Source organism: Mastigoproctus giganteus, chromosome 1 (genome assembly GCF_048544385.1).
Source record: "Mastigoproctus giganteus isolate SK-2022 chromosome 1, ASM4854438v1, whole genome shotgun sequence".
Taxonomy (NCBI): domain Eukaryota; kingdom Metazoa; phylum Arthropoda; class Arachnida; order Uropygi; family Thelyphonidae; genus Mastigoproctus; species Mastigoproctus giganteus.
The window spans coordinates 194,554,189-194,580,648 of NC_143575.1; the positions used below are offsets into that span (position 1 = coordinate 194,554,189).

Here is a 26,460-nt window from a genome sequence, read left to right on the forward strand (position 1 = left end):
CTTTCCTTCTAGAGGTTACATAAGTAAAAAACTCTTTGCTGTTTTTCTTTGCATCCTTTGCCAAAAATTTTTTATAATCTGCCTTCACCTGCCTAACATCCTTTGTAACTTGATTACAGACTATCTTATATCTGCCATAGGCTTCTGTGTTGGCTGATAATTTATATGCATCCGATGCATTTGTCTTCTCTGCCACGAGCCTCATTAATTTATCTAACATCCATTTAGGCCTAAACCTTGAACAGTATTTCTTAGTAGGTATGAAAAACCTAGTAGCCTCCAAGATTAAGTTCCTGAAGGCTTCCATTTAGAATTCACCATTGGCAACATCAGTTGATCCCCCACTGTATAGAATTTAAAAACTGTCTGAGACCACTGTAGTCACCTTTACGGAAGCAAAAGCCCTTCCTTTTACCATTGATGATAGTTACATCTTTTGGTTGGTTGGTTGTGTTAGGGTTTAATGGCACATGGACTACTTTGGTCATAATGCACCAGTTCATAGGGTATGATGTATTTCAGAGATGTTTACTTTGGATTTAAATTGTTCCTTTTAACCTGATTCGTACTTCATTGTGTTATTCTGTTGCTTATGTTTACTTATTTAGAGGAGTTGGTATAAATTAATAACTTTTTAAGCAAGGTGAAAACATCTATAAGGTCATCTCTGTTATTCAAGAGATCTGCTAGGGTAATGGTGTGATGTGTCCTATAAACATTTTTGAAGGCTTGTTTGCAATCATTTGCATATTTTGGACAGTCAATTAATGTATGTTTTACTGTCTGGATGCTATCACAAGTCTGGCGTTGTGGTGGTTCTTCTGCTCGCAATAGAAAAGAATGCATAAGATGGGTATGCCTGATTCTTAGTCTGGCCAGTTCTGTTTTTTCCGCATATCTCAGGTGCAAATAAGAAGGTGCAAATAAGTTTAATGCACATCACCCAAAATAGTCCCTAATAACTTATTCCTGTGGGTGCAAGTTGCTAGTGAAATTTAAGGGGATGGGATTGGCATTGGACAATGAATGCACTATACCTTCCCAGAGAGTTTCCTGTGAAGCACAGCGAATTTTTGCACTCAGCCCCAATTAGTGCACGAGTTTTGTGATTGAGAATTGCTCTCAGAGCAAGAAAATCCTGGTTTCATTGATGAGATAAATTTTGTGTCATTGAGATTAATCAACAAAACTATAATACATTATACATTACCAGTTCAAAAGTAACTAACTGGGTTAGCCTGTCTGTGGAGCAGGGTGATAGCTGTATTATAGTATAGTGTGGTCTTTGGAAGGACTGTAATTTACTCATTTTTCATCAGACACAGTGACAGAAGAGGTGTATCTTTATATGTTGCTGAAAGAAGCTGTTTTTCCAAATCTAAGTAAGCAAAATGAATATTCAGAATAGTTCATGCAAGATGGTATGCCTGCCCATTACAGATGTGCCGACAGAGAATGGCTAGATGAGCAGTTCCCTCACCATAGGATTGGAAGGTATTGACCAGTAGAATGACTGCCACTGTCCTCTCACCTTAACCTCTGAAGTTTTACTTGTGGAGGACATGTTAAAGCCAAAGTTTAAATGTCTAATGTCATGCTTCTTAAAGAATGAATTGTCACTGTATGCAGTGAAATCATGCCCCAAACAATTTATGCCCTCCTCCTGGACTGACAGAAATGTTTGTATTGTTGCATTCCTATGAACATTGCACATATTGAACATAATTCAGAAACAGTTACCTACCGTTCCAGACTTATGGGACATCTACCATATATAATACCCTCTAAGTAGTACTGATGGTATTCCCTCACAAGATCTGTACAGTCCATACCCTTGAAGATCTGAAATAGTGTATTGAGTATATATTGTTGTTTCTCTCATGACTGAAAGGTAATGAGAAGTGATAAAACACACAGTGATGAAGCACATCTTATTCTATCTGGAGTAGTGAACTCCCAAAATTTCATCATCTGGATATTTTCAAACTATTATATGCACTCAAGGTGACAGCATGATTGCGGCTTTACAGCCAGTTTGTCAGACTTCACTTTTTCAAATAAGAAATATCAGATTGTCTGCAAACTTCCATCATCATAGCAATGATGATTTTTTGATGCACACAGTATTTAAACAAGACAGTACTGTGCCATGCATTAGTTAAAATATGAAGGGGATCTTTCAAGATAGGTAATTTCTGATTTCTTTCTTTGTCATCTCTTTTACTATCATAGTCATTGATTTCTTTTCCCTTGCTTTCTGAATGTGGAGGTCATGGATGTACAGTCAGTCCTCGTATAACACGTGTTTGCACTACACGAATTCGATCATACATGATTTATAAATAGGGGAATAATATTGTATAACACGAACCGAATTTGCTTATGCACGATTCGCCTTTGTGTTTACAAGAAAATGGCAGTCGAACGTGGAATCACCCCAACTGAATGCAACACGATAGGAATGAAGAGAAGATTCTGAAAATGTATTTGTTTTTTATATCAGCGAAGGGGAAACACATTCACATAATAACGTAAAAACCCACACAATTTCAGCTATTGGTATTATAGCAGATGCAATTAGATTGAGTTTACTACCAGTTTATAACAGATTCCACTAGCAGGAATGCAGCTGGAAATTGTTTTATGGTATTGGGTCAGCATTGGGTCCCCTCCTATTTCTGATTTTAGTAAATAATATTGATGAGGGTATCCATAGGAAGTATCTGAGTTTGCTTATGATTTAAAGGTGGAATGGTTTTTAACAGTTCACGTCAAACCAGGTTGCTTCAAAAAGACTTGGATCAGAAAAATGGCAACTAAAGTTTAATGCTTCTAAATGTTATGCATTTGGGGAAAAGAAATCCTAGATCATATATAAGGGAAGGGAACTAAAAGTGATTCAAGATGAAAAAGACTTAGGTGTTAGGGTTCAGTGTAAACAGGCAGCTAGGAAGGCACATGGTGTCCTGTCCATGATTTATAGGGCTCATATAGCATTATAGGGAGAAGGATGTCATTATCCCTCTATACAATATGATGGTTACACCACATTTGGAATACTGTATTCAGTTCCACAGTGTTCAAAGAAGTGCAATCAGATTGGTGATGAGTTCAAATCGATGCATATATGAAGAGCAGTTTAGAAGCAAAGCTGCAAAGTTTGACATCTAAGGGGAGATCTGATTGAGGTGTATAGAGTGCTGAAGGGATTGAGTGAAATGAATGAGGAAGGTCTATTCTCCATCATAGGTAGGACAAGAACCATGGACATAAATATAAAATCTCAGGAATAATAGTTGCCTGGATCTCATGAAGTTTTTCTTATGGACAATGGATTGTTGACTGCTACGATGAATTACCTCCACGTGTGGCAGAGGCAGTGAGGCTGACTAAATTCAAATGAGAATTGATGGTTATCTTGTGGGAATAGGAATATTATGAATATTGTTTTATTATTATCATTTTATTTGTTTTTTGATGGGCACAGAAAAAGTCTGCTCTTGCATCATTCTTTCATTGACACAAATTGTTGGTTTAAGTTTCCATTTAGGGTGTTGTTTCTTCCTTTACACAAAGCTGTGTTTTTTGAAAACTTTGTGAAAGCACTAGATTAAAGTAGGTGATAGTGTCGCCTGCTTTAAACTGGAAGTGCATTTCCTCCAATTCGAGAAGCACTTCTCTAGGCAACAACTACTTAACAGTTAGGGATTTTTTTTAAAGAAAATGTTCCAAACACTTGATTTATAAGATTGCAGCATGTATCTGTGAGAGTTGCATGTGTAACAAATTTGGTTTTGTGAACAAAACCAACTTGCTACATATACAATTCTCCCATTAGAATGCTCATCTATTTTTAGTATGATCCAAACAGATTTGGAGTAGGATTAGTTAATTTTATCCACCATTTTGAAACAATATGGCTAACATTTGATTTAAACATCACCTATTTATCTCATTTGTTTACAGTGTGATTCAAACCAAATGTATGATATTTGGGGGTCATGAGCAGCCTGGCGGGGGATAGTTCTGTTTCAATATGGCATTTTGTGCTATCAGTTTGCCACTCAGCATAGGAGGCAATCTGTTTGAAACTCTTTTGTTGACAGTCTGATTGAAATAGATTCTATGGTACTTGATTTACAGTACAGAATTATGTAGTTATACTAAAATCACCTTCATCATCTTCTTTTGAACTAGTATTATCTGATAAATTGGAAATATATGTTAACCCAGAACCTTATTCACTAGAAGAATTTAGATTTCTGAATCTCTCTTATCCACCAGTTTTCATTACTGTAATATAAAAGTAAATACTCTCAGAAGAAAAGCTAAAATGTTATTTATTCATTATATTTGGCAATAATGGAATGTCAAAAAGCAAATATCCCAAAGTTAAAGAAATCTTCACTTTATGTATTCACACAAAAGGACATTGATATTATTGAATTGATAAAAATAGAGCCATCTGGTGTAGTAACCAAATATGATTATAGAAAAAACAACTGTTTTATGGGCAAATCATATGACATTGACAGTTTAGCAAATATTTGCATGTAAAACAAACTGGGACATTGAAGCATCAGTGTGCATATCATGTTCATGTTCCTGTAAAAGACAAAACAGGAACTTGAAAAATATGAGCATTAAAAAAATGAATTTAAAATTTAATGATTTTTAAACACAGATATATTTCTAAGATAAATTCTTCTTCAACTTTTTGTGTCAGCAAAATCATTAACAACATCAAAGTTCATATTGTGAGTACGTTTATACTGGAATAAGTGTTGTGGAAATAACTTCAAAACTAAATTTAATGAAATGCTTTTTAATTTCTTTAAAAACAAAAAATTAGATTTACTACAACTGGATTTTTATATATTTGATATAATGTAGTAAGGCCTCGAAATGAAGGATGTCTACGGCCTATCAACACCAAAAGGACAAGGTAATTTTTGATTGGTGCATTTACCTGTACCATTATATGACAATAATGGAACAATGATATCAGGGAAGATGTAACCCTACTGTGATGAGTGGTTACTGTTGATTCCTGTAAAGAGGCAATAATGCTACATGCAAGTGAAAATCTGAATGTGCACTTAAGTATATACTTTATTTGGTTATCAACATTATTATTAAAACCCTATATCTTAGATATACAAATGTTCTGTAATCATTCTGCCTTTAAAATATTTACTTAATGTAAAATTTGCCATTCATCTTTTTTTATATATTTGTAATTTTCTACATTTGGCACATGTAACAATTTCTGAAAAAATATGCCACAAGTATGAAAAAGTACCATTATGTAGTATTTTCAGTTTTCATCATTTTCAATTTCACTTTTAAAACTTCTAATTCACAAAAAGAAGTAACTTTCACTTTTACTTTTTCATAACATGGGGACATACTTTCAGGACTTTAAAATAAAGACAGTTTATACAAACATGTCCTCTGATTGGTTAAGGAGCTATGTTCTGTAATCATTCTTTTGTTATGTTTTGTAATCATATTTGAATTTTAAAAAATGGCAATGAGTTTTCAGTGGCAAGAAATAATAAAAAAGAATAAGCAGACACATACTTATATGTGTCTGCTTATTATACTAAGTACATGTTTGCATGTTCTTCTTCTTTATTATTTTTTATCATTGAAAACTCCATAGCCATTTTTTAAAATTCAAACAGCTGTGACTCTGCAACTGTTCAGAACTGGACACATGTTTATATAAATGTTTTACATTGTTTTCATGTCCTGAACCAATCCTGAAATTAAGGCCCATTTTGAAACATATCTCTTCATGAATCCCTACATTAGCCTTATGTAACATAGTAGTACAAATGTGCCAAGCTCAAAACTCCGTGATAGAAAATTTTTTAATTTCATTTTTTAAATCAGGGTGTCAGTTATTAGGCAAAATCACTTACTTTCATCTTGGCTAATTTTTTTTATTGCCTAATGTAATTATAGTTATTATAAAGTTTGCATACAATATATTATGTATAAAGTGTAAATTTTATTTTTTATTTTTTTTTTACAGTTACTTGATCCCTCAAACAATACAGAAATATGCAGAAATTGTGCAAAGGATTATAAAAAACTTAATGTTCTTTATAATAATCTCCTGAAGCAAAATAAGGCATGCTTAGATATTACAGATGCCGTAAGTTTTTTCTGTATAGCCCTGATTTACAGATTTTTATTTTTTAAAATATTTATGTCCTTCATGATTTTATGATTTATTTTCATGGTTTATGTTATTTACAATTTTACTTATACAGGTAGTTCTCGACTTTACAAGTTAATTTATTCCTAGCGCACGCTCTTAAAGCGGGAATTTATTCCCCATAGACCTAATGTTAAAAATAGGGGTTACGTTATCAACAATGAAATTAGTTAGCTAATTAGTTTGTTTAAACAATGATTGATTTATCCACAGAAATGAAAATGTAACCTGTAAAATCAAGCAAATTATAATAATGGAGAAATTATTTATGACTTACAAATGTTAAAGAATGTTTATTCTTCATCATCGACTAAATGCACACTTGTTGATCACTCATTATTGGCTTGTCACTCGTTGGTTTGTTCCACAAGGAGTAATCTTCTTCAGAAATGTTTCAAGAGGCATTTGTTTACAGGATAATCTTCTCTTTTAATTATAAATTTCACGATTGCACGCATAAGCATTTTTTAACGGCACACACATTGCAACTAACATGATTCGTGTGGAGTAACAAGTTTATGAAACTTAAGAAAAAAAGGAATGAAGAGAAGATTTTGAAAATTTATTTATGTTTTTTATACGATTGAAGATTTCAGTAAAGGACAAACACATTTCACCATAATAACGTAAAAACCAACACAATTCCAGCTATCGGTATTTTCCCAAATGCAATAACACTGAGTTTACTACCCGTTTATAATTGCTTGCAGTAACAGAAAAGCCCAATAAACTGGAAAGTGCAAATTATTTTTATTGTTTTATGGTAGCGACTTCCAGAAATGTGCTTTTGAAAAATATCACAAAGCAGTTCAAAATTGGTTCTTATAACGATGAAAGTGTAGTGCGTTTAATGATTTGAATTGGTTACTAATACAATTTTTACACAATAAAAAACAACCTTTTAGGGAGTTATATAGTGAAAATTTGATCTTCCGAGGTCATGGAATGAATTACCAAAAAACAATGAGTTATTGGGTTCACATTACAATATTTTTGCGATACAATGGTAACGGATTAATATCGTAAAGCAGGGTACACTGTATTGTATAGCTACGCACGTGGTTTGAAATGCGGTATTTATGAATGTTTAACATTCATTTTTTTGCAATTAATGTTCATATTTTTGATTTTGTTGATACTTGGGGGGGGGGAACGTAAACCTGGGAACTCATATAATCCAGTTGGGGGGAAAAACTACCTGATTTGAGAATAATTTTCTTGGGATTTGACAGAAGGAAAAGCTATATTTTTGCAAAGCAACTTTAGCCAGCAGCTGACTAATTAAGCCGTAGTGAGAAGAAAGCTGAAAAATGTTTCTGCCCTTCCCAATCCAAGTCAAAAAAGTTGTCAGAAAACACATAGCAAAAGTGTTTGCTACAGAATACTTGTGTATGAAATTTTTTCTTTTTGCAATGTTCATGCTCTGTATTGGCTAGTTTTTGAGTTAAATCCTTCTTAATACCATCAAATGAAGTTTGGCTGTTATTTACAATCACTTGTAGCATAATACAAGTCATATGAGTGTTAGGTATAAAATGGTTTCATTTTTCATCTGTAAGTTTGGGTGATTAGTATTTACTTAAGTTTTTGGAATATTTTATCAACATAAAAATGTATTTGGGACCAAGATTACTGAATCAAAATAATCCTGACCAGTAGAGATTATGCTGACTGCAACCAAAATGTCTGCATGGACTGTGCCCTAGACTCATAAAATTTGTGATTTTACCATTTCACTAAAATTTTTTTAGTAAAATGAAAATAATGAAAAAAAATTAAACTGTGATCCATAATAGATTGCATTTTGATTTTTTTATTAAATACAAACTGTATTTAAAAAAAATTGAACTTGTTGACTTTCCTTTTTTTTTTTTTTTTTTTGTAATTACTTCAAAAATTACTCCAAATTAATAACCCCTGTTCTAAATTTTCTAATCCAAAACAGGATCCAGTTTAGCAGGTAGGTTTGAACATAGACCATTAACTTTTAAGGCTCTAACATATAATAAAATATGAAAGGAAAAATTCAGATAACATCAGTGTTAATGTCATGAATAAGTTAGTCTGTACTTTAAGGTTAAAGGATGTTATCTAGATACAGAGACTTTCAGAAGTTGGTAATGAATAACTTTACTTTAGCAGAAATTGTTTCTGAAGCACTACACTTTTCCTTTTAATTGCTAATAGTTAATGTCTAACTTAGAATGATATGAAATCAGCAAATTAAACAAGAAGTTCAGGAGATGGAGAATCTGATGTAATATCCTTGGTGACTGCAGGTCATAAGTTACAATTGCCTTGGTTTGTTTGGAGTCTGTTAGTTATTCTGCCATGGACATGCCCTATATCAACATTTTTAAAAATTATGTACTACCTGTACTGCAGAAGTGCTTGTATCAGCATGCTAGTGCTCAATTCTATAAAGCCAGGTCTTTTAAGGACCTGCTCCAAACACATTGCAGAATCACTGTGACCAGCTAAGGATCTTTATTTAAATCCTCTGTCATCTTTAGGATGAACTAGGACAACGGATCATAATACAGCCAGCATAGTCCCTCTTTGACTGCACTGGTAATGAACACTTTGAGGGAGAAGGGAGTAAAATATTAGCTATCTATTATTGTAAATTAATCAGAAGGATTATGGCTACCATTAACACCAAGGGCAGACCCATTTTCAGTATCTTTGCAAGAGTATGCTTTACATACTCTGCAGTATTACCCCCTAAATATTTGCATACAAACAAACAGAAGTCTGTACACAATGAACTCCCATTTTCTTGGGGCTGTTTTTTTTTTTTTTTTACATTATTTACAAATCAGTGGTTTACGTGTAAGTTGAAAACCAGCACACTTAATATATAATGCTTAGTTTTTGGGCAACTTCAACCATTTTTGTATGTTATTAAAATGAATAAAATTTTTAAAAAAGAGTTTATTAAATTGAAATGGCTTGAGTATTACAAACATGTTAATATGGTGTTAATGTAGACTAGTCTGCAACAGTGAATGGATTATTGCTCTTTATAAGATTGTAACATTTGTTAACATTTTTGAATCAAATGGAGAATTTTTTTTTTGATATTTTGAGTGCAGTAAAGATTTTCTCTCTAAAAGAGTAAAATTTCATTTTCATCTTTCGCATGTTCCAAAAAGGAACATGTGGAAGATGATGGACATATCCTTACACTTCACACAAACTTAAGCTGAAGAAGACAAGCCTGCTCCAAAAATTTATCAAATGTTGGTAACTTCATGATTGCAGTTGAAATTACTGTTTTCTACTAATTTGAGGTGTTAGAATACACTATCAGACACAATAGGGTAGTGTTTGAGCATCCATAACTTTGGCATTGCTTGGTACAGGGCTCCTCATTGCCATTACCATCTTCATTGCTCTCATACATTAGGTAAATTGATAATTTGTACCTTACTAGCAATGAGATTATTATCCATAGAAACAGTCATCAAAATTAGCTAGACCAGTGCTCTCTGACATCAGAAGTTATCTTCATCTAATTAGAAATAATGTTGAAGATTTCAAGAAAAAAAAAAAGATCAAGGAAAAATTAAATATAATCTGCTATGCAGTTCATGCAGTACTAATTCATAGCTGTCGGCTTTCCAGATTTCAAATGGAGAATTCATCTTTTTTACTCAATTCGACCCTTCTCTGTCTTTTTATTTTCACAGAAAAATAATAAAACTATAATTTTTTAAAAATTTAATGAATTTCTGCTTATTTTCATTAATAGATTGGCTATCAGGCATTCTGTTGTAGTATATGTTACTAAATAGAAACTTGGGATATAATAGTATTGTTCTCTTATGTGCAATCATTTCCATTATACTTGTATAGTTCAAAGCTAATAAACAATATTTTTCAGTAAGATGCCAAAGAAATACAATGTAACATTTCAGAAGATATATACTTAAGATTTTCCATGTGTTCTTGGATCTTAAAAAGGTAACACATTTGCATTTTGTACCATATGCCGTTGTGATTTTTCAATTTCGAGCAGCTTGGAAACACAGTTTTATCAGGTATTTGCAAACAGATAAAAATAATGACAGCTTGTAATTCATAGGAAGAAATGCAAAAATTGATGTTGAATTTCATGGTGACAATGATGCCATGCATGCCGAAACTTTATTTTCATCATTTATCATAATTTTCTGCTGAGTTGTGCTGATCATGCAGGCACATGGTTCAAAAATGTTTCCCAATAGTAAACTATCAAAAAAAAAATAAAGTTGTGGAAGAACAAAAACAAGAGGCATTGTTAGTGAAATTGCACGGATAAAGAAAAGAGGTTGTGATGTCTCTGAAAAAGCAACCATTTTCGATTGCTACAGATGACAATAATCAAAGTGATTCCAAACTATATCCCATTGTGGCGACTATTTGTAATAAAAAAAATAATAATAACAATAATAAATAGAATTGTCAAAATGAAAGCAGCTTGATCTCACTGACAATATTAGGTGATTCTACAGGTACAACATTGGACATCTATTTGTGAACAACCTGAAAGCATGTGGGATTACTTCAAAAACTGTCTAGCACTTAGTGTGGGTCCTAAAATTTAAAATAGCAATGGTATTAAAAGAGGAGATTGAGCAGTTGGTGGTAATAGGTAATCCTTTTCATTTTATTAGTTTGTGTGCTGAAAAGGGAGCAGCATGCATTTGTGTGAAAGCAATAAATACTTGATGGAAATTGACTACTATCTAGAAAGAGGTGCTAAAAGAAAAAATAGATTTAAGCAGTTCAGCTAATGCATGCCACTGAAGTAAAGATTTTGAAATGTGTGTACACGTTGGCTGTCTTTGTTAAATTAGGAATGACACATGAGGAATTCTTTAGGGAAAGGGATGCCAAAAGTTTATCAGATTCTAACGAGAGCAAAATGATTTTGTGATAATTTGAAAGGAAAGAGGAAGAGAAATTGTTGATGTGAAACATAGAAATGGGATCTATCTAGTTACGTTAAGAGAGGCAGCAAAGGAGGTAAGCAAACCCTTTGCAACAATTATGAGAGCATCCTTGGATTCAGGGGAGGTCCCCATGGACTGGAGATGTGTGAATGCATCCTCAATTCACAAAGAGGATCAAAAATTGACATGAGTAATTACAGACGTGTATCTTAACTTCTGTTTGAGGAAAAATAATGGAGTCACTGGTTAAAGAAGTAATGCAAGACTATCTAGACAGGAATGCAATTATACTGCAGTCACAGCATGAATTTGTTAAGGGACAGTCTTGTCTGACTAATCTGATTGAATACTATGATGCAGTAACAAAGGAACTGGATGCAAAAAATAATTTTGATATCATATACTTGGATTTCAGGAAGACTTTGAATGTTGTACATAGCAGTGCTGTGCAACCTGGAGCAATGTAGCATTAGGCACATGCTACTGCTATGGATAAAGGGATAGCTGAGTGAGAGAAGACAGAGATTTGTTATCAATGGACATTGCTCTTCGTGGACTAATGTTATTAGTGGAGCCAATCAAGGTTCATTGCTTGGCCCATTGTTGTGTTCAATATTTATTAATGAAGGTATATATCAGGTGTAATATCTAAATGATGTTACAACTTCCACAACAAGGGATGGAAGTCTGTTCCACCAACCAACTAGCCGCTGGCTAAAGGCAAATTTCCGCACATCTATCTTACATCTGTCTTTCCTCAATTTGAATTTATGCCCTCTCAGGTGATTATTCTGAGCAAGAGGAAGAATCCCATCAGCATTGAGCATGCTCAAACCATTCAAGGCTTTATACACCTCTATCAGATCACCTCGCCGGTGCCTAGTCTCCAGACACTGTAATTTGCAAAACTTAAGCCTTTCTTCATAAGAGCAACCCTTTGTTCCATTCACTAATCTTGTTGCCCTTCTCTGTACTCATTCCAGCAGCTCTACATCCTTGAAATGAGGCCTCCAGACCTGTATACAGTACTCAATGTGTGGCCTGACCATTGCCTTATACAAGGGAATAATCACCTGCTAGAAAAATTCCTGTATATCATTGACAAGACACCATGAGCTACTCTTGCAGCCCATCTGCACTGCTCAGAGAACTTCATATCTGCCTGCACAACCACCCCCAGGTCCCTTTCATTCTCTACCACTGTCAGTGTAGTACCACAGAGTTGATACGTTGCTCTGGGGTTGCTGTTTCCCATATATAGTACTTTACATTTGTCAATGTTAAACTTCATTTGCCACCTCTCAGCCCATCTGCTCAACTTTTACAGATCCTGTTGCAGCAGCATAGCATCAGTAGTGTCCTTAACAACCCTGCCAACTTTTGTATCGTCTGCAAACTTGGGCATTAAGCTTGATATACCATCATCAATATCATTTATAAATACAGAAAACAATAATGGACCCAACACTGAACCCTGAGGTACTCCCTAGGTGCCTTTCTTTTATGTGCAGCAGTATCAAAAGCCTTCCTGAAATCCAAGTATATGATATCAGAATTATTTTTCGTATCCAACGCATCGTAGTAACCTATGAGATTGGGTAGACAAGACCACCCCTTAACAAATCCATGCAGTGATTGCAGTATAATTGCATGCCTTTCCAGATGGTCCTGCATTACATTTTTAACCAGCAATTCCATTATTTTCCCTGGAACAGACGTTAAGCTAATAGGTCTGTAATTCTTTGTGTTGCCTTTTGATTCCCCTTTGTGAATTGGGGATACATTTGCACATCTTCAGTCCACAGTGGCCTCCTCTGAATCTGTAAATGCTCTGCTAATTATGGCTAAAGGTTTGCTGCCCCCTTAATATAATTGGATACATTCAATCCACCCCAGGTGCTTTTTTTATGTTCATCTTCAACAATTTCTTCTCCACTTTCCTTTCAGTTATCACAAAGTCATTTAGTTCCTCATTAAAGTTTGATGAACTTCTGGCATCATCTTCCCTAAAGAATTTCTCATGTGTGAATGTAGATGCAAAATACCTATTCAGTTTGACTAAGCAGGATCATCAACAGTTAATTCATAGACATCAAGTGGCCCAATGTGATTCAACCCTTTCCTTCTACTGTTTATGTAAGCATAGAAGTCTTTGCTGTTTTTCTTTGCCAGGCACTTCTCATAATCTCCAATTACTTGCCTAGCCTCCTTTGTGACTTGATTACAGACTAATTTATATCTACAATAGGCTTCTGTATCACCCGATAATTTATAGATATCCCATGAACTTTTCTTCTCTGCCATGTGTCTCAATAGTTCATCTGACATCCATTTAGGTCTAAGCCTTGAACAGTATTTCTTCTTTGGTATGAAAAGCCCAGTAGCATCTTTGATTACTTCCCATTTAGAATTTCATGCTGATAACATCATTAGTTGATCCCACTGTGCAGTATTTAAAAACTTTCTGAGATCCCTGTAGTCGCCCTTACAAAAGCCTTTCCTTTTACACTTGACAGTAGTTATGTCTTTAATTAAATTCCACATTAGTACACTGTGATCGCTGCCGCTCAGTGGATCTTTTACGTGCAGATTCTTAATGCATGAAGAATCACTGCTGATAACCAGATCAAGAATATTGCTTCCTCTTGTTGCCTCTCTAACATTCTGCCGTTGAAAACAGGCATCCAAGAAATACACAAAAGTCTTGCTAGTGTGTGCGTGACCAACTCACAAATTAGTCAACATCTGGAAAATTAAAAACACCCATTATGAGACATTCTGATTTGCTGGCCCAGTCTATTTCCCTCTATAACTGTTTGGTATACTCATCACAGTCATTAGGCCTATAACACACTCCTACTCTCAGTTTTGTTTTCCCAGTGCTTATATCACACCAAACTGGCTCAACTTTGCACTGGCCACCCATGTTGACTGGATGCACTGCCTTAGATTTAATATGCTTCTTAACTAAGAGCATAACCCCTCCACCTCTCTGGTCCTGTCTGTCCTTCATGTATACGTTGTACTCTCCATATTCAAATTCAGCATTACTTATATCTGAGTGACACTTTTCTGCTATTCCTACAATATCTGTATTTGATTACTCAATCAGTAATTCAAATTCATCAGATTTATTTACAGTGCTCCTACCATACTGTTCATTCAAGTATACATACACATGTTCTTACTCTTAGTTACCCTAACACAGCCCATTATTTATTTGTTCCATCATGACCCACAGCAGCACCAGACACCTTGCTTTCCAGGCTGCTGCATGTACCAATAGTAGCAGTGCAAGAATCACTTTCACCTCTGCCTGCAGCTCTAGTTAGACTATTAGTCTGTGTATCACCCAAGCTAGCGGTTTTCTGACCCACCTATTGCTACCTTAATAGTATCACCAAATATCCTTGCACCACTTCTGTTCAAGTGTATCCCAACCCTATAAAAACAGTCTACCCTATTAACAAGCACATACTAAGCTGGAAAAAATTCTACACTATGAGCCTTGCACATTCTCTCCAGGGCCAAATTGATTGACAAGGCTCTCAACATGTACTCCCTCCTATCGTGTTTGGGCAGAATTGCAGACACTTTCAAATTCAATTTTAAATTGCAGCATCTGGAGACTAGGCACCTATAAGTAGATCTGATTGAGGTGTTTAAGGCCTTGAATGGATTGAGTAAGCTCAATGTTGATGGTATTCTTCCTCTTGCTGAGACTATACACATGAGGGGGGGGGGCATAAATTCAAATAGAGGAAGGTTGGTTGCAGGATAGATGTGTGGATGTTTTCCTTCAGCCAGCAATTGGTTGATTGGTGGAACAAACTTCTACCTGTTGTGGAAGTGGATAATTTGAATAAATTTGAGGAAGAACTAGTTTTTTTTTTTTTTTTTTTTTTTGTGATGCTCTATAAGCTTGCTTTCTTGCATCATTTGTCAATACTAATATTAAATTTGTAACTAAACTGGCAGAACAGTGACAGCCTTTAACAAGTCTGTTAAAGAAGAGGTTATAAAAGCAATATCAGCACTTTTTAGAGTTACCAAATTGAAAAATATGACAAACAATCACTAGCAGTGAGTGCCACTGACTCAAATCTTGTTCATGATTCAAAAGTTTTGATAGAAGGCAAATTGAAAAGAATGTTATGTGTAAATTTGTTACATCATTATTTTTTTTATCTTTCACTGCCATTTTAGAAGTTGATTACCTAACTAGACAGAGTCAGAAGGATGATTCCAATTTACTCAAAGACATTTCTACTCTAAAGATCACGAAGAGTCTAAAATAGAAGATTCTTTTCTTTTGTTTAGTGAGGAAGTATTTTATTGGTGCATGTGGACTACATGGTGCACAAGTTTCCATTGAAGAATTATGTTTTTATAAATTCTGAGGTAGCACAAATTTTATCAATTTGCAGTGCATCATTTTCAAACTTGGAAAATTTTTATGGACTAAGTGTAGAGTACTTGGTAGGAATCTACATTATCATTAAAGATAAGGGAACAGATGAAGCAATAGATGTTTATCGGTATTATTTCTGTCAGTTTCAGTGTGGGAACCTATCAGATACAAGTATTGGCAATGGCCACGTAGTGCAAGGAAGCCTATGGTTTATGCTGCACCAGCCAAAAAATAAATAAATAAAATAAAATAAATAATTAATAAGGGAAAATGAAATAGGCAACCTGTGCATTTCCCCACCTCCTGTACATAATTATCCAGCTGACCTTTGAATTTCCACAAACTGTCAGCCTTTACCACCCATGTAGGTAACTTATTCCAGTAATTTATAACTTGCTGGCTAAAATAAAACTTCCTGCAATTCAGTCTAAACATCTCTCCCCATTACTTGAAATTATGACTTCTAGTTCTAGAATCATTCATAACTGTGAAACTTTCATCCTCATTCATTTTACTTATGCTTCTCAGAGCCTTAAACACCTCAATCAAGTCTCCTCTAAGGTGCCTAGTTTCCAAGCTCTGCATCCCACATATTTGAAGTCTCCTCATATGAACCCCCTTTTGCCAATCTCACCAAGCGAGTTACCTATCTTTACACCCTTTCAAGAAGCACAATGTCTTTCTTTAGGTACAGTCTCCATATTTGAACACAGTATTCCAAGTGTGATCTAACAATAGTCTTATATAATGGTATTATGATGTCCTTATCTCTACTAGCAATTGCTGGATAAATCATTGATAGGACACCGTGGACCTTCCTTGCAACCAGTCTACAATGCTCGGAGAACTTCATGCCTGACTGTATCGTTACACCCAAGTCCCTTTCCTCTGCTACCGGCTTTAGTTCAACACTGCCAAGCATATAAGTTAATTTGGGGTTACTGTTCCCCAGGTTCAGTACCTTACACTTTGCTGGATTAAAGCATAGCTGCATTTTTCTGACCATCCCTGAAGTCTATCTAGGTCACTCTGAAGAAGCTCTGCTTGGCAGTGATCATTAACTACTCTACCAATCTTTACATCATCTGCAAATTTAGACATGATGCTCTCTATCCCTTCATCGATGTCATTTTTGAAAATCAAAATCAACAGTGGTCCTAATACTGATCCTTGGGGAACTCCACTTCTTACATCAACCCAATCTGAGGAATAACTATTTATCACAATGCTCTGCCTCCTGCCCTGAAGTCATCCAGCTATCCATCTAAGGATTTTCTCTGTGATTCCAACCTGTTCCAGCTTATGAAGTAACCGTGCATGTGGGACTGAGTCAAATGCTTTGCTGAAAAACAAATAAACAATGTTGAAATTATTCCCTAAATCCAGCTCTTGAGTGACCCTATCAAAATAGCTAACCAGATTAGTGTACAAGTTAGTGCAATTGCATCATTTTTGTACATAGCCAACTACTTAAGTAGTTATAAATTGGCATCATTAAGTATATCTCATATTGTGAATACCTTCACAACTAGATGCCATGATATTGTGCTACCTCAAATAAGTAATGCTTCACCATAGGAGAAGACTATTGTTACTTATTCTCAGTGGATAAGTTAGTTAAACATGATTTTCCCTTTATAAAACCATGCTGAGTATCCAGAATTCCATTTCTATATAAATGATCCTGAATTCCACCCTTGATCATTGTCTCCATGATTTTCCCTACTACTGAAGTTAGACTGACCGGCCAGTAATTTCCCATTTCACTCTTAGAACCACCCTTATGTATTGGAGATACATTGGCACTTTTCCAATCCGATGGAATCACTACTGAGTACAGCGATGCACTCATAATTAGCCTCAATGGTTCAAATGCACTATTATGAAATAAGAGAGAATTGATGTACAGTAAAAAATTTTGGTTAAGAAACTGACAAGTTCACAAGAAAGCTTGAAATATAACAAATTATTCTGTCATGCTTGTTAGTTTAAGAATTCCTTATATAGCAGTGCTGAGTGTGAAAAGGTATTTAACCTGGTAAGAAAACAAAAACCAAGTTCAGTTTCCTTTCTGGTGAAACTTTGGAAGTGCTCTTGACAAGCAAGTCTAGATAGGGACCATTGTTATTAACAAAGAACTTTTGTCTTAACATTTTTGAAGAGGTTGGGAAAGTCCAGAATTATCTTTCTTGAAGCAGTCATAATCAGTTGATATCTGATAGAAAATCCTAACAGAAATTTACAGACAGAAAAATCCTAGGTAAGCTAATGATCAAAAGTGTACTGTAAATAATTCTATGAGTGTATTTTTCTCTTACTTACAGGTACTCAATCACATTTTCCAAAGTCTGAATCTTGGCAGTTATGTCATTACAGTAATTCATTTAAGCTTTCTTTACTACCTTTTTTTTTTTTTTTTTTTTTGGTATCTTTCATTATTACTACAAATGTATTATTTCAATGTATTCCTAATATATTATGAAATTCATTATTAAAAAATTCAGTTTTAATTAAATTAACTGTTTTAAAGAATACTGAATTTTCTCCCAATATATTGATTTATTCCTTAACTTTTTTTTTTCTCCCAGATGAGTACTACTCGCCGCAAATGGAGCAGTAAAAATTGTGTGAACTTCCACTATACTGGTTTTGAAACCTACTTAATAACTTTCTTTATTGTTCTTTTACCTCTTTGTTTGTACATTGGAGCAAGAATAATAACGGAAGTGCCAGATATTAAACTTTTACAACGTAAGTAGCATTATTATAACAATGTTAAATTTTTTTATATTGGGAAAAGGCCTTCACTATCAGAGATTTATTCATAAATACATACATATAAAATGCACTCGGTTGCATTCCTCCCCTTTGTCAGCTCACTAGTAATGGTAAACTATAAGAAGGCAGGAATGTTACTGTCTTCCAGAATTCTGCTTTATCCCATGTGACAATGAACAGGAGAGTTGCACATCATAGAAAAAATTAAGTGTTAAGAGAATAAAAGTAAAGAAGAGAGAAAGGAAAGAGTAATTTCCAGTTTTCCTCAGGTTGGTGCAACTTCGAGCCACGAACTACTCATATGAAGGGAGGAAGGTGACAGGCAGAAATGGGAAGAGACAGGTTGACATTCATCCAACGTGCTGGATCAGTACTAGGAGTTGCCTTTAGCCATGGAACCAGTGAATGTTGCTTTCCCCATCACAGAACTCTACATCTGACTTGAACTGTGCTTCCAATATGGCTTGCATTACTTTCTACCCAGAGGTATCTCAAAATATCATTAGGATTTTGGGTAGTTACAATATTAACGCTGTGCAAATTTCTGGTAAGAAACTACAAAATGTGTATCCCCTTTTAAAAAAACTCTATACCAGTTATGCAAAGAAGTGGGATGGTTTACAGCAGTGTTACCCAAACTTTTTTAGTCACGGAACGCTTTTCATCTCACAACATATTTATGGACTACTTACGAAACACAAGGTTAGCGGTAGCCAAAGAACTGTTTGCAAACCTTGACTTGACCCTAAAGTCTTTCGGGCTTAAGTAAGAGACTACTCCCCCTACCAGAGAATCTCAAGCCCTCGACCTGTCTACCAAGCATGGTTCCTATCCCACAAAATTTCAAACTTAGATCTTATCATCAGCCTTTTTCATTTGAATTCCCCACTGATGGCTTAAGTTCACCGACTTGTACCACAGTCTAAAACAATCTACTCGACAAAATTTATTAAAACGGAGGTCATTATCCAACACCTCAGGTTGCTTGATTGGCAGAGTATGTGCTCTTTATCAGTTGAAGACGTGACATTAGCACTCTCAAAAGAGCTTTCTCAAATTGCACTTTTGGGTGCTTCCAAAGATGTGCGTATCACCCTGAGGACTAGTCCCTGGTTCTCTAGAGACTTGAAAACGATTTTCCTTAGGAAGCAAAAAGCCTTCAGAAAATGGAGAAAAACCAAAACATGAGCAGATCAACATCGTCTTTAAGAAAGAGAGAGCCCACTTCATCAGACTAAAAAGGCAGGCTCATTCACATATGATTTTCAATAGTCTTTCACAAGCCAAGCAGGTCTATTTAAAAAATTCCAATACTGTCCTTGACGAGAGTACATTCTCTGAGTGGGCTGACAATGCATTCGGTGAGCTGGCACGTGATGACTTCCAACGCCCTCTACCGTGCATTCAGCCTACTAATAGACCTGCACTATCAGCAGTTACTATCTCGAGAGATCATATCATTGCAGTAATTAACAAGATCCCCAATAAAGCGACAGTGGGCCCAAATGGATTTCCCTTATTCATAATAAAGTTATTCAGCACCTACATAATTGACACTCTCATACACATTTTTCAGGAAATCTTCAAAACTGCTATGATCCCTAGAAACTGGAACAACTACTTTAAGTCAATCCCAAAAATTAAAAGTCCAAAGGGTCTGAAAGATTTTCGGCCCATCTCAATAGGATGTTCACTACTTAAAATATTTGAAAACATCATACGCACATCAATAATCGATCACTGCTTTAACTATCAACTTTCCTATCTACATTCAATGATTAGTGGAAGATTCACTACTACCAACTTTCTAGACACCCTTTTCAGGATACAAAGAGCTTTCAACTGCAGGTCGCAACTTGATATTTTGTTTCTTGATGTAAAGGCAGCATATGATCAGATATCCATCCTTGCCCTCCTGCACATCCTGGAATCCTATTTCAATATCACCGGCAATCTCTTGAAAGTCTTGGCATCAGTCCTTCAACCTAGACATCTGCTAGTCACACATCAGTACTTCAGCAGAAGTTTCACCATCTCGAGGGGTGTCCTACAAGGGGCCATCATCTCAACATTATTTGCAGCTGCACTGGAACCCTTGCTGTCCTGTGCCAATGACTTGAAACTATTCATCACTTCAGAAGACCCAAACTCGGCCAGTTTAATCTATGATGAAGTAACACGGAAACTCTCACTCCTTGAAGAGTGGGCTCACATCTGGTGAGTATGGGCTTGGCACACCTAGGGTCCTGAGCTGGATATCATCATTCTCTTTCTTGGTGATTCCCTTCTACTTTCTCTCTCTCTCTCTCTCTCTCTCTGGGTAATTCAGAAATTTTTTGTTTTTTGGCTGGTGCAGCATAAGCCTCAGACTTCCTTACACCATATGGCTAATAATAATAATAATCTACATGCCATTGGTCTGCAGATAAATGAAGAAAAATAAATGCAAGTTACTTTCGCTAAAAAGAAAATAAAGAACCACATTCCTGCCATCATTAATGGTTCCGAAATCGCTAAGGTATCTCATCACAAAGATCTTGGGTTAACATGGGACCAAAACCTAACTTTCTTCCCTCATTTCATAGACTCCAGAAGCAAGTACTTCTCTGCCATGTGGGCCATTCGGCAAGAGCTCACCAGTTTTTGTAATGCAAATCTAATCGTTCAGTATGTCCAGAGATGTATCATCTCAGTTATCATGTATGCATCAGTGATTTGGTCATCTGCCCCACCCTTCTACCTGAAATGCCACCTTGGATTAGAATACTGGTACCTGCGATGGTTGAACTGGGCCACGAGGAAGCCCTTCACAATCTTCAAAGCGATACTGTTCTCAAATCTGAACATCCCACCGTGGAAACATCTCAGTTAAATGGAATATTATAATCCTTAGTCAGCTGTTTACACACACTTTGGATGCCCCCAGCATTGACAACATCCTATACAGCAGAAAGAGAAGAAGAGATCAAAATTACAACTTTACTATCTACAGAAATGCACTTCAAAGCCTAACATGTATTTCATACATGTTCCCCTCCAATACCATTAATTTCTGCAACATCCTTGAAATAGACCCAAGGCAGTGGCATAGCTACCATGTAGGCAGGCAAGGCAATTGCCTTCGGGCCCTTTAGGGGCCCGGCATCTTTGGCTGTCTCCTGTTTTTGCAATTTTCATTAATTAAGTAGGGGCCTGAACATGTTCTTTGCCTCCAGGCCCGAAAAAGGGTAGCTACGCTAGTGACCCGAGAAAAATATATTTTGAAAAGAAATACAGAAAACAAATCCTGGCCGAAACCTCTGTGGTTCAATGCTGACACAGCACGAGCGATTCCATGGTTGATTAGCTCTACAAACCAGAAACCCAACATAGTCTGCTGCAAGGGCCAATTTGGAATGCTGTTTTCTTCTTGGGATGTGCCAATGGCCACCTTTTATAATGGAGTTCAAAACGGACCTCAGACTTTCTCCTATTAATCGCATTGATAAATTCTGTTCATTTTTATCGAATTAATTTAATCTAATTTACTCATGTCATTATACATTTATTGTTATTTTGTTCATTCACACAAATGAATGAATGTTATACACTAATCATTTATCTCTTGAGCCTTGTAATCATTGTAATTACTGACTTGTCACTAATGTAAACCCCATTAGCACTGCTATCCAGGGGTGAGATTATGATCTCTAACTGAATAAATAATAATAATTTTATTATATACGATGCACTGTGCATCACCCCCCCCCAATACTTCTCTTTCAACCCATGCACGGTACTAAGTACTATTGGTTTTGATACCTTTCGTGTTTGGGGTTTCCATTAAAAAAAAAACGTAAAGCTGAAATTCAAATAACTGTCATCATACTTTTGTTTTGGTCTTTTATTAGTTGGTTCCTGTTTTTTAACTTCAGATTTTTGGGTTAAAAAAGGCCGCAATTGTTCATCCTCACTTTGAAGTGTGACAATATTGTGTTTGTTTTCATCAACCATAGTTGCAATACTAGAAGTAATTGCTTCTCGTTTTAAAGTTCTTCTTGCTTATTCATCTGTAAAGTACCTTTTTTCAACCACAAATCCATGGTCATTTATTTTTAAAATAGTATTTCAAAATACTGATAATTATCAAAAAAATTTATACAAGGAAGTGAGTTTAGTTATGATATCAGTTCCCTTCCCACTTTCCTTCAACTGGTATACTCCCGAAAAAAACGGCATACAAATGACATATTAGATCACTACATTGCTACTTTTTCGTAGATGTCATTACCTCTACATATACTTTTCTATGCAAAGCCCGCCGAAATAGTGTTCTGAGGTCTGTTTGATTATTAGTCTATGCCAGTATATTAGTAAATGGGAAAAAAAATAATATTAAAAATTGTAATGATACAAAAGTGATGCATGCTACCAAATTTGCAAAATTTATTTATTTTATTTTTTTAATTATTAATTACAATTTTTCAAGGACCACTTGTTCACATCTCACAGAACACAGTTTGGGAAACACTGATTTACAATATACTATGTAGAGACTAGTGCAACTGTATCATTGAAGCCATGCATCATCTGGGGGACCACTTGAAAGATCACATTACATCCATTGAGAATGCTGATTGTAACCAGTCAGCGATAGCTCAGCACTATTGGCAGAAGGGACATGACCTCCGGCCAAATGTTGTTCAAATTATTGATAGTGCTTGAGATTTCAAGGTCCATTGTTGGTTGGAATCCACCCTTGTGTGTAGCACTAGACACATTTTTACCAGAAATGATGGTATGCAGATACGTCCTATCTTTGAATCTATAGTGTTTGTTAACTTAGATTAACATCCCCTCCCCACCTTCTCTTCCCCATTCCTTTCCACCACCTACCTCTCCTTTCGAGTAGTGTGTGAGTGACTGGTGGTTATGCTAACTTTGAGACAATTGGAAATTTGCTTTTTCCTTTCCTTCTGTTCTTTACTTTTATTTTCTGTTGACACTTATATGCTTTATTTTTATATTCTTTCTTATGTATTTATACTCACTGCCTCCTTGCAAATGTTACATTTGATAAATGCAACATACAAATGCCAAAAGCTGTCATTGTATTTTCAATGCTTTTAATTCAGTATATTTTAAATATTTTACTGTAATATTTTATTGTACATTTTAATCAGTTATTTAGATTTTATATTTTTATTTTTAATAACAAATAAGTATATTCTGAAATTTGGTCTGAGCAGTCAAGAATTTTTCGTGTATAAAAGGCATGTACTGGACCATAAGATACACCCATATTTAGAAAGTAAATTTTGGGAAAAAATATTTTGCGAAAAAGTGTAAAACAAAGATTTTGCTCATCGCATAATGCCAATAAGGCATTGTTGCTGCTGTCACACTGAAGTTACTGATGGGAAAGTCATCTGGGCATTTGAATCATACTGTCTCTAGTCATAGCTAAAGATGAAGACATTACTGCACTGCATGGACTATAAGGTATAGGGGAATATTTGGCAATATTTTCTTGGGTGGAAAAAGTGCCTTATGGTCTGGAAAATACAATAATAATAATAATGATTTTAAAAATGTGTTTTTGAATCATTATTAATTTGACAAAAATAGCAGCTAAATAGTACCAAGCCTAATATATCTTTGTATTTATATTATCTTTTTTCTGTTTTTTATAGAAAGCCGTTTAAGTCCACATACCAGTTTAAGTACCAGTATTAACAGACATCAAATATGAAATTATAAGTATTTCTGTTTATAGTATATCTAATTGTGTCAAAGAGGTGATACATGTGCAAGTTTGAAATAATTGTATATAATGAAATGCTTTGAATTTTAATACATTGAACTCTGACTGGATATAAGAGGCAACAGCAAGATATAAATAAACAAAAAATAGTATTAATCACTTAAATTATTACAGAACTGGGAGAAAAAAAATTATATGCATAAATGGCAAGTACTGGAGATGTGGTCATTTTAATGTTATTTTAATAATAGCAAAAATATTAAAATTTTTGCTCTTATTACAATATTTGTTTTAAACACTTGTGCACCCTCCACATGTGTAAAGTTTTAATATGCAGCAATGAGCAAATTTATTCTTCTCTTATGTCATATGTATATAAAAACATGGTATACAATATATTTATGTAACTTGCATTAGTCATGTGAGAATAAAAGTTTGTAAATAATGTATTATATATTCATCTGTAAAGTACTTTTTAATTAAACCAGTTATCAGTTTACTCTGAGAACCAGCGAGATATGAACAGTTTTAAAAAAAATAGTGTAAATCAAAAAAGTGGAGGGGAGGGAGAAATATAGACAGAGAGAGAGATTATAATATTTTATATATTATTTTTAAATACTAAGAATTGTTTTTAATTTTAATAGCAAATATACTTTCTTATAAAATTGCTTGGAAGGCAGTTTGCACCACTGTTTATAACCCTTAAAATTAGAAATTAATGAATGCGTGAACCTAAAACTTTGCAGATAATTTCTATGCTCACATATTTAAAAGTGTGGACATCAGCACATCACATGATGTAATATATCTACTCTGAAATACTTAGACTGTATCATTTGATTTTGTCTTTTTAAAAATGTGATAAACCTTAATGTGCCTTAAATAAGTAGTGATGAAAGTTTCTAAATATGTTTATAATATTTCTGACAGCTGAAATAGCATTTGCCAGTAATAATTTTCATTTAAGCCATTCATTAAACCGAAAATTTGGTGTGAAAACTGGTTTAAGTAATGATTTCTCTCAAGAGGATTTGAAATAAAGCTTCTTATTGGGGTTTGTTTTTTTTTTTTTTTTTGTTTCTTCCTCCTTTCTATGTTTTTAAATGGCATGAAAAAAATAATCTTTACTGTAGTTTGTCTAAGACAGTGCTCCTCCTCGTTAATGTTTAGAACTGAATAGTGCTTGGTTTTTTTTGTTTTCTTCACAGTCATAATGCTTAAATTGTGACGTTTATAAGATAAGTTTAAAGACAGGTGAACAAAAGTTCTAATAGCAAAAAATCAAATCTAAATCATTCCTATACATGGATTTGGCAGTCACAGAGTGCAAACATGCATCAATTACTTACTCTATTGGCATAGATATTCAAGAAGATTAAAAGATTGGTTAAGAGTTTAGCCAAAATAAACTTATAAATATCTTAAATTTAATCCTTATATCCTTTTCAGTATCTTGTACACTTAAAGTTCAGTAGTTTTCTTTTCCTTCATTTGATTACTGCTTTAAATCATCTGATGTCAACGTTTGCTCAGATTGTGTCAGAGAAATTATTCATGTAGGGATGGAATCACTGCATTTTTTGGCGCCTCCGTAGCCAGGTGGGAAAGAGCAACAGTGCGTAGCACACACTTCTTGATTAGACTGGGGTTCGAGCCCGTCACCACCAAATACGGAGGATACGGAAAGGTCAGGGAATGACCACCGCATATTCCCGGAGCAATATGGCCTTAGTTGCTAATGCTCCTAAAAAAAAAAAAAAAAAAGCCAAACAACAACTGCATTTTTCCAAATTACACCTTAAAATCTCATCCTTTATGTGCTAAGGCTGTTCAAAATAAGAACACTGCATATCAAAATTGGCTTGCATCCAAATCTCCAGGTTCATTTTCTGTCTACACTAAAGCTGACGACAATTGTAAAGCAATTATTGATCAATCCAAATGTAATTTTGAACAGAAAGATTCCTCTTGTCCAAATAGTAATTGAGCATTCTGGTTTCTTGCCAAAACTATTGATCATAACTATACTCCCAACTCTGTTAAAACTTGATGGTTCTATTGCCTTCTCAGCTAAAGACGAAGCTGACTTACAAGTATCCTATTTTTTTTCTGACCCTTGTCTTGATGATCTTGGTAAACTACATTTTACCATTCCTATTAACAGAACAAAACGTTTTTCGTGAATATTTTATTGTGAAATGTGTCACCGAAGGCAAATATTTGATATAATAGGCATCCTGGCATGCAAATCAGAGTAGCCAATAAAAATCGATCTACCGCCTTACAGAGCCACACATTATGCAAATTATTCATGATTCTGAAAACGGGTTGCAACCGCATCACTTCATTCCCCTATCTTGGC

At 34.8% G+C, this 26,460-nt stretch overlaps 1 protein-coding gene across 1 annotated transcript in view; it reads left to right on the top strand.

Annotated features, from left to right (window-relative positions):
• Positions 1 to 24,398, top strand: part of LOC150091416 (osteopetrosis-associated transmembrane protein 1-like) — a 58,370-nt gene extending 33,972 nt beyond the window's left edge. The window contains exons 4-6 of the mRNA XM_090383789.1: positions 6,041 to 6,163; positions 18,163 to 18,325; positions 24,025 to 24,398. Coding sequence (XP_090239915.1) covers positions 6,041 to 6,163; positions 18,163 to 18,325; positions 24,025 to 24,083 — 345 coding nt within the window. The 3' untranslated portion in view covers positions 24,084 to 24,398. The remainder of the gene's footprint in view (positions 1 to 6,040; positions 6,164 to 18,162; positions 18,326 to 24,024) is intronic.
• Positions 24,399 to 26,460: the final 2,062 nt, after the last annotated feature.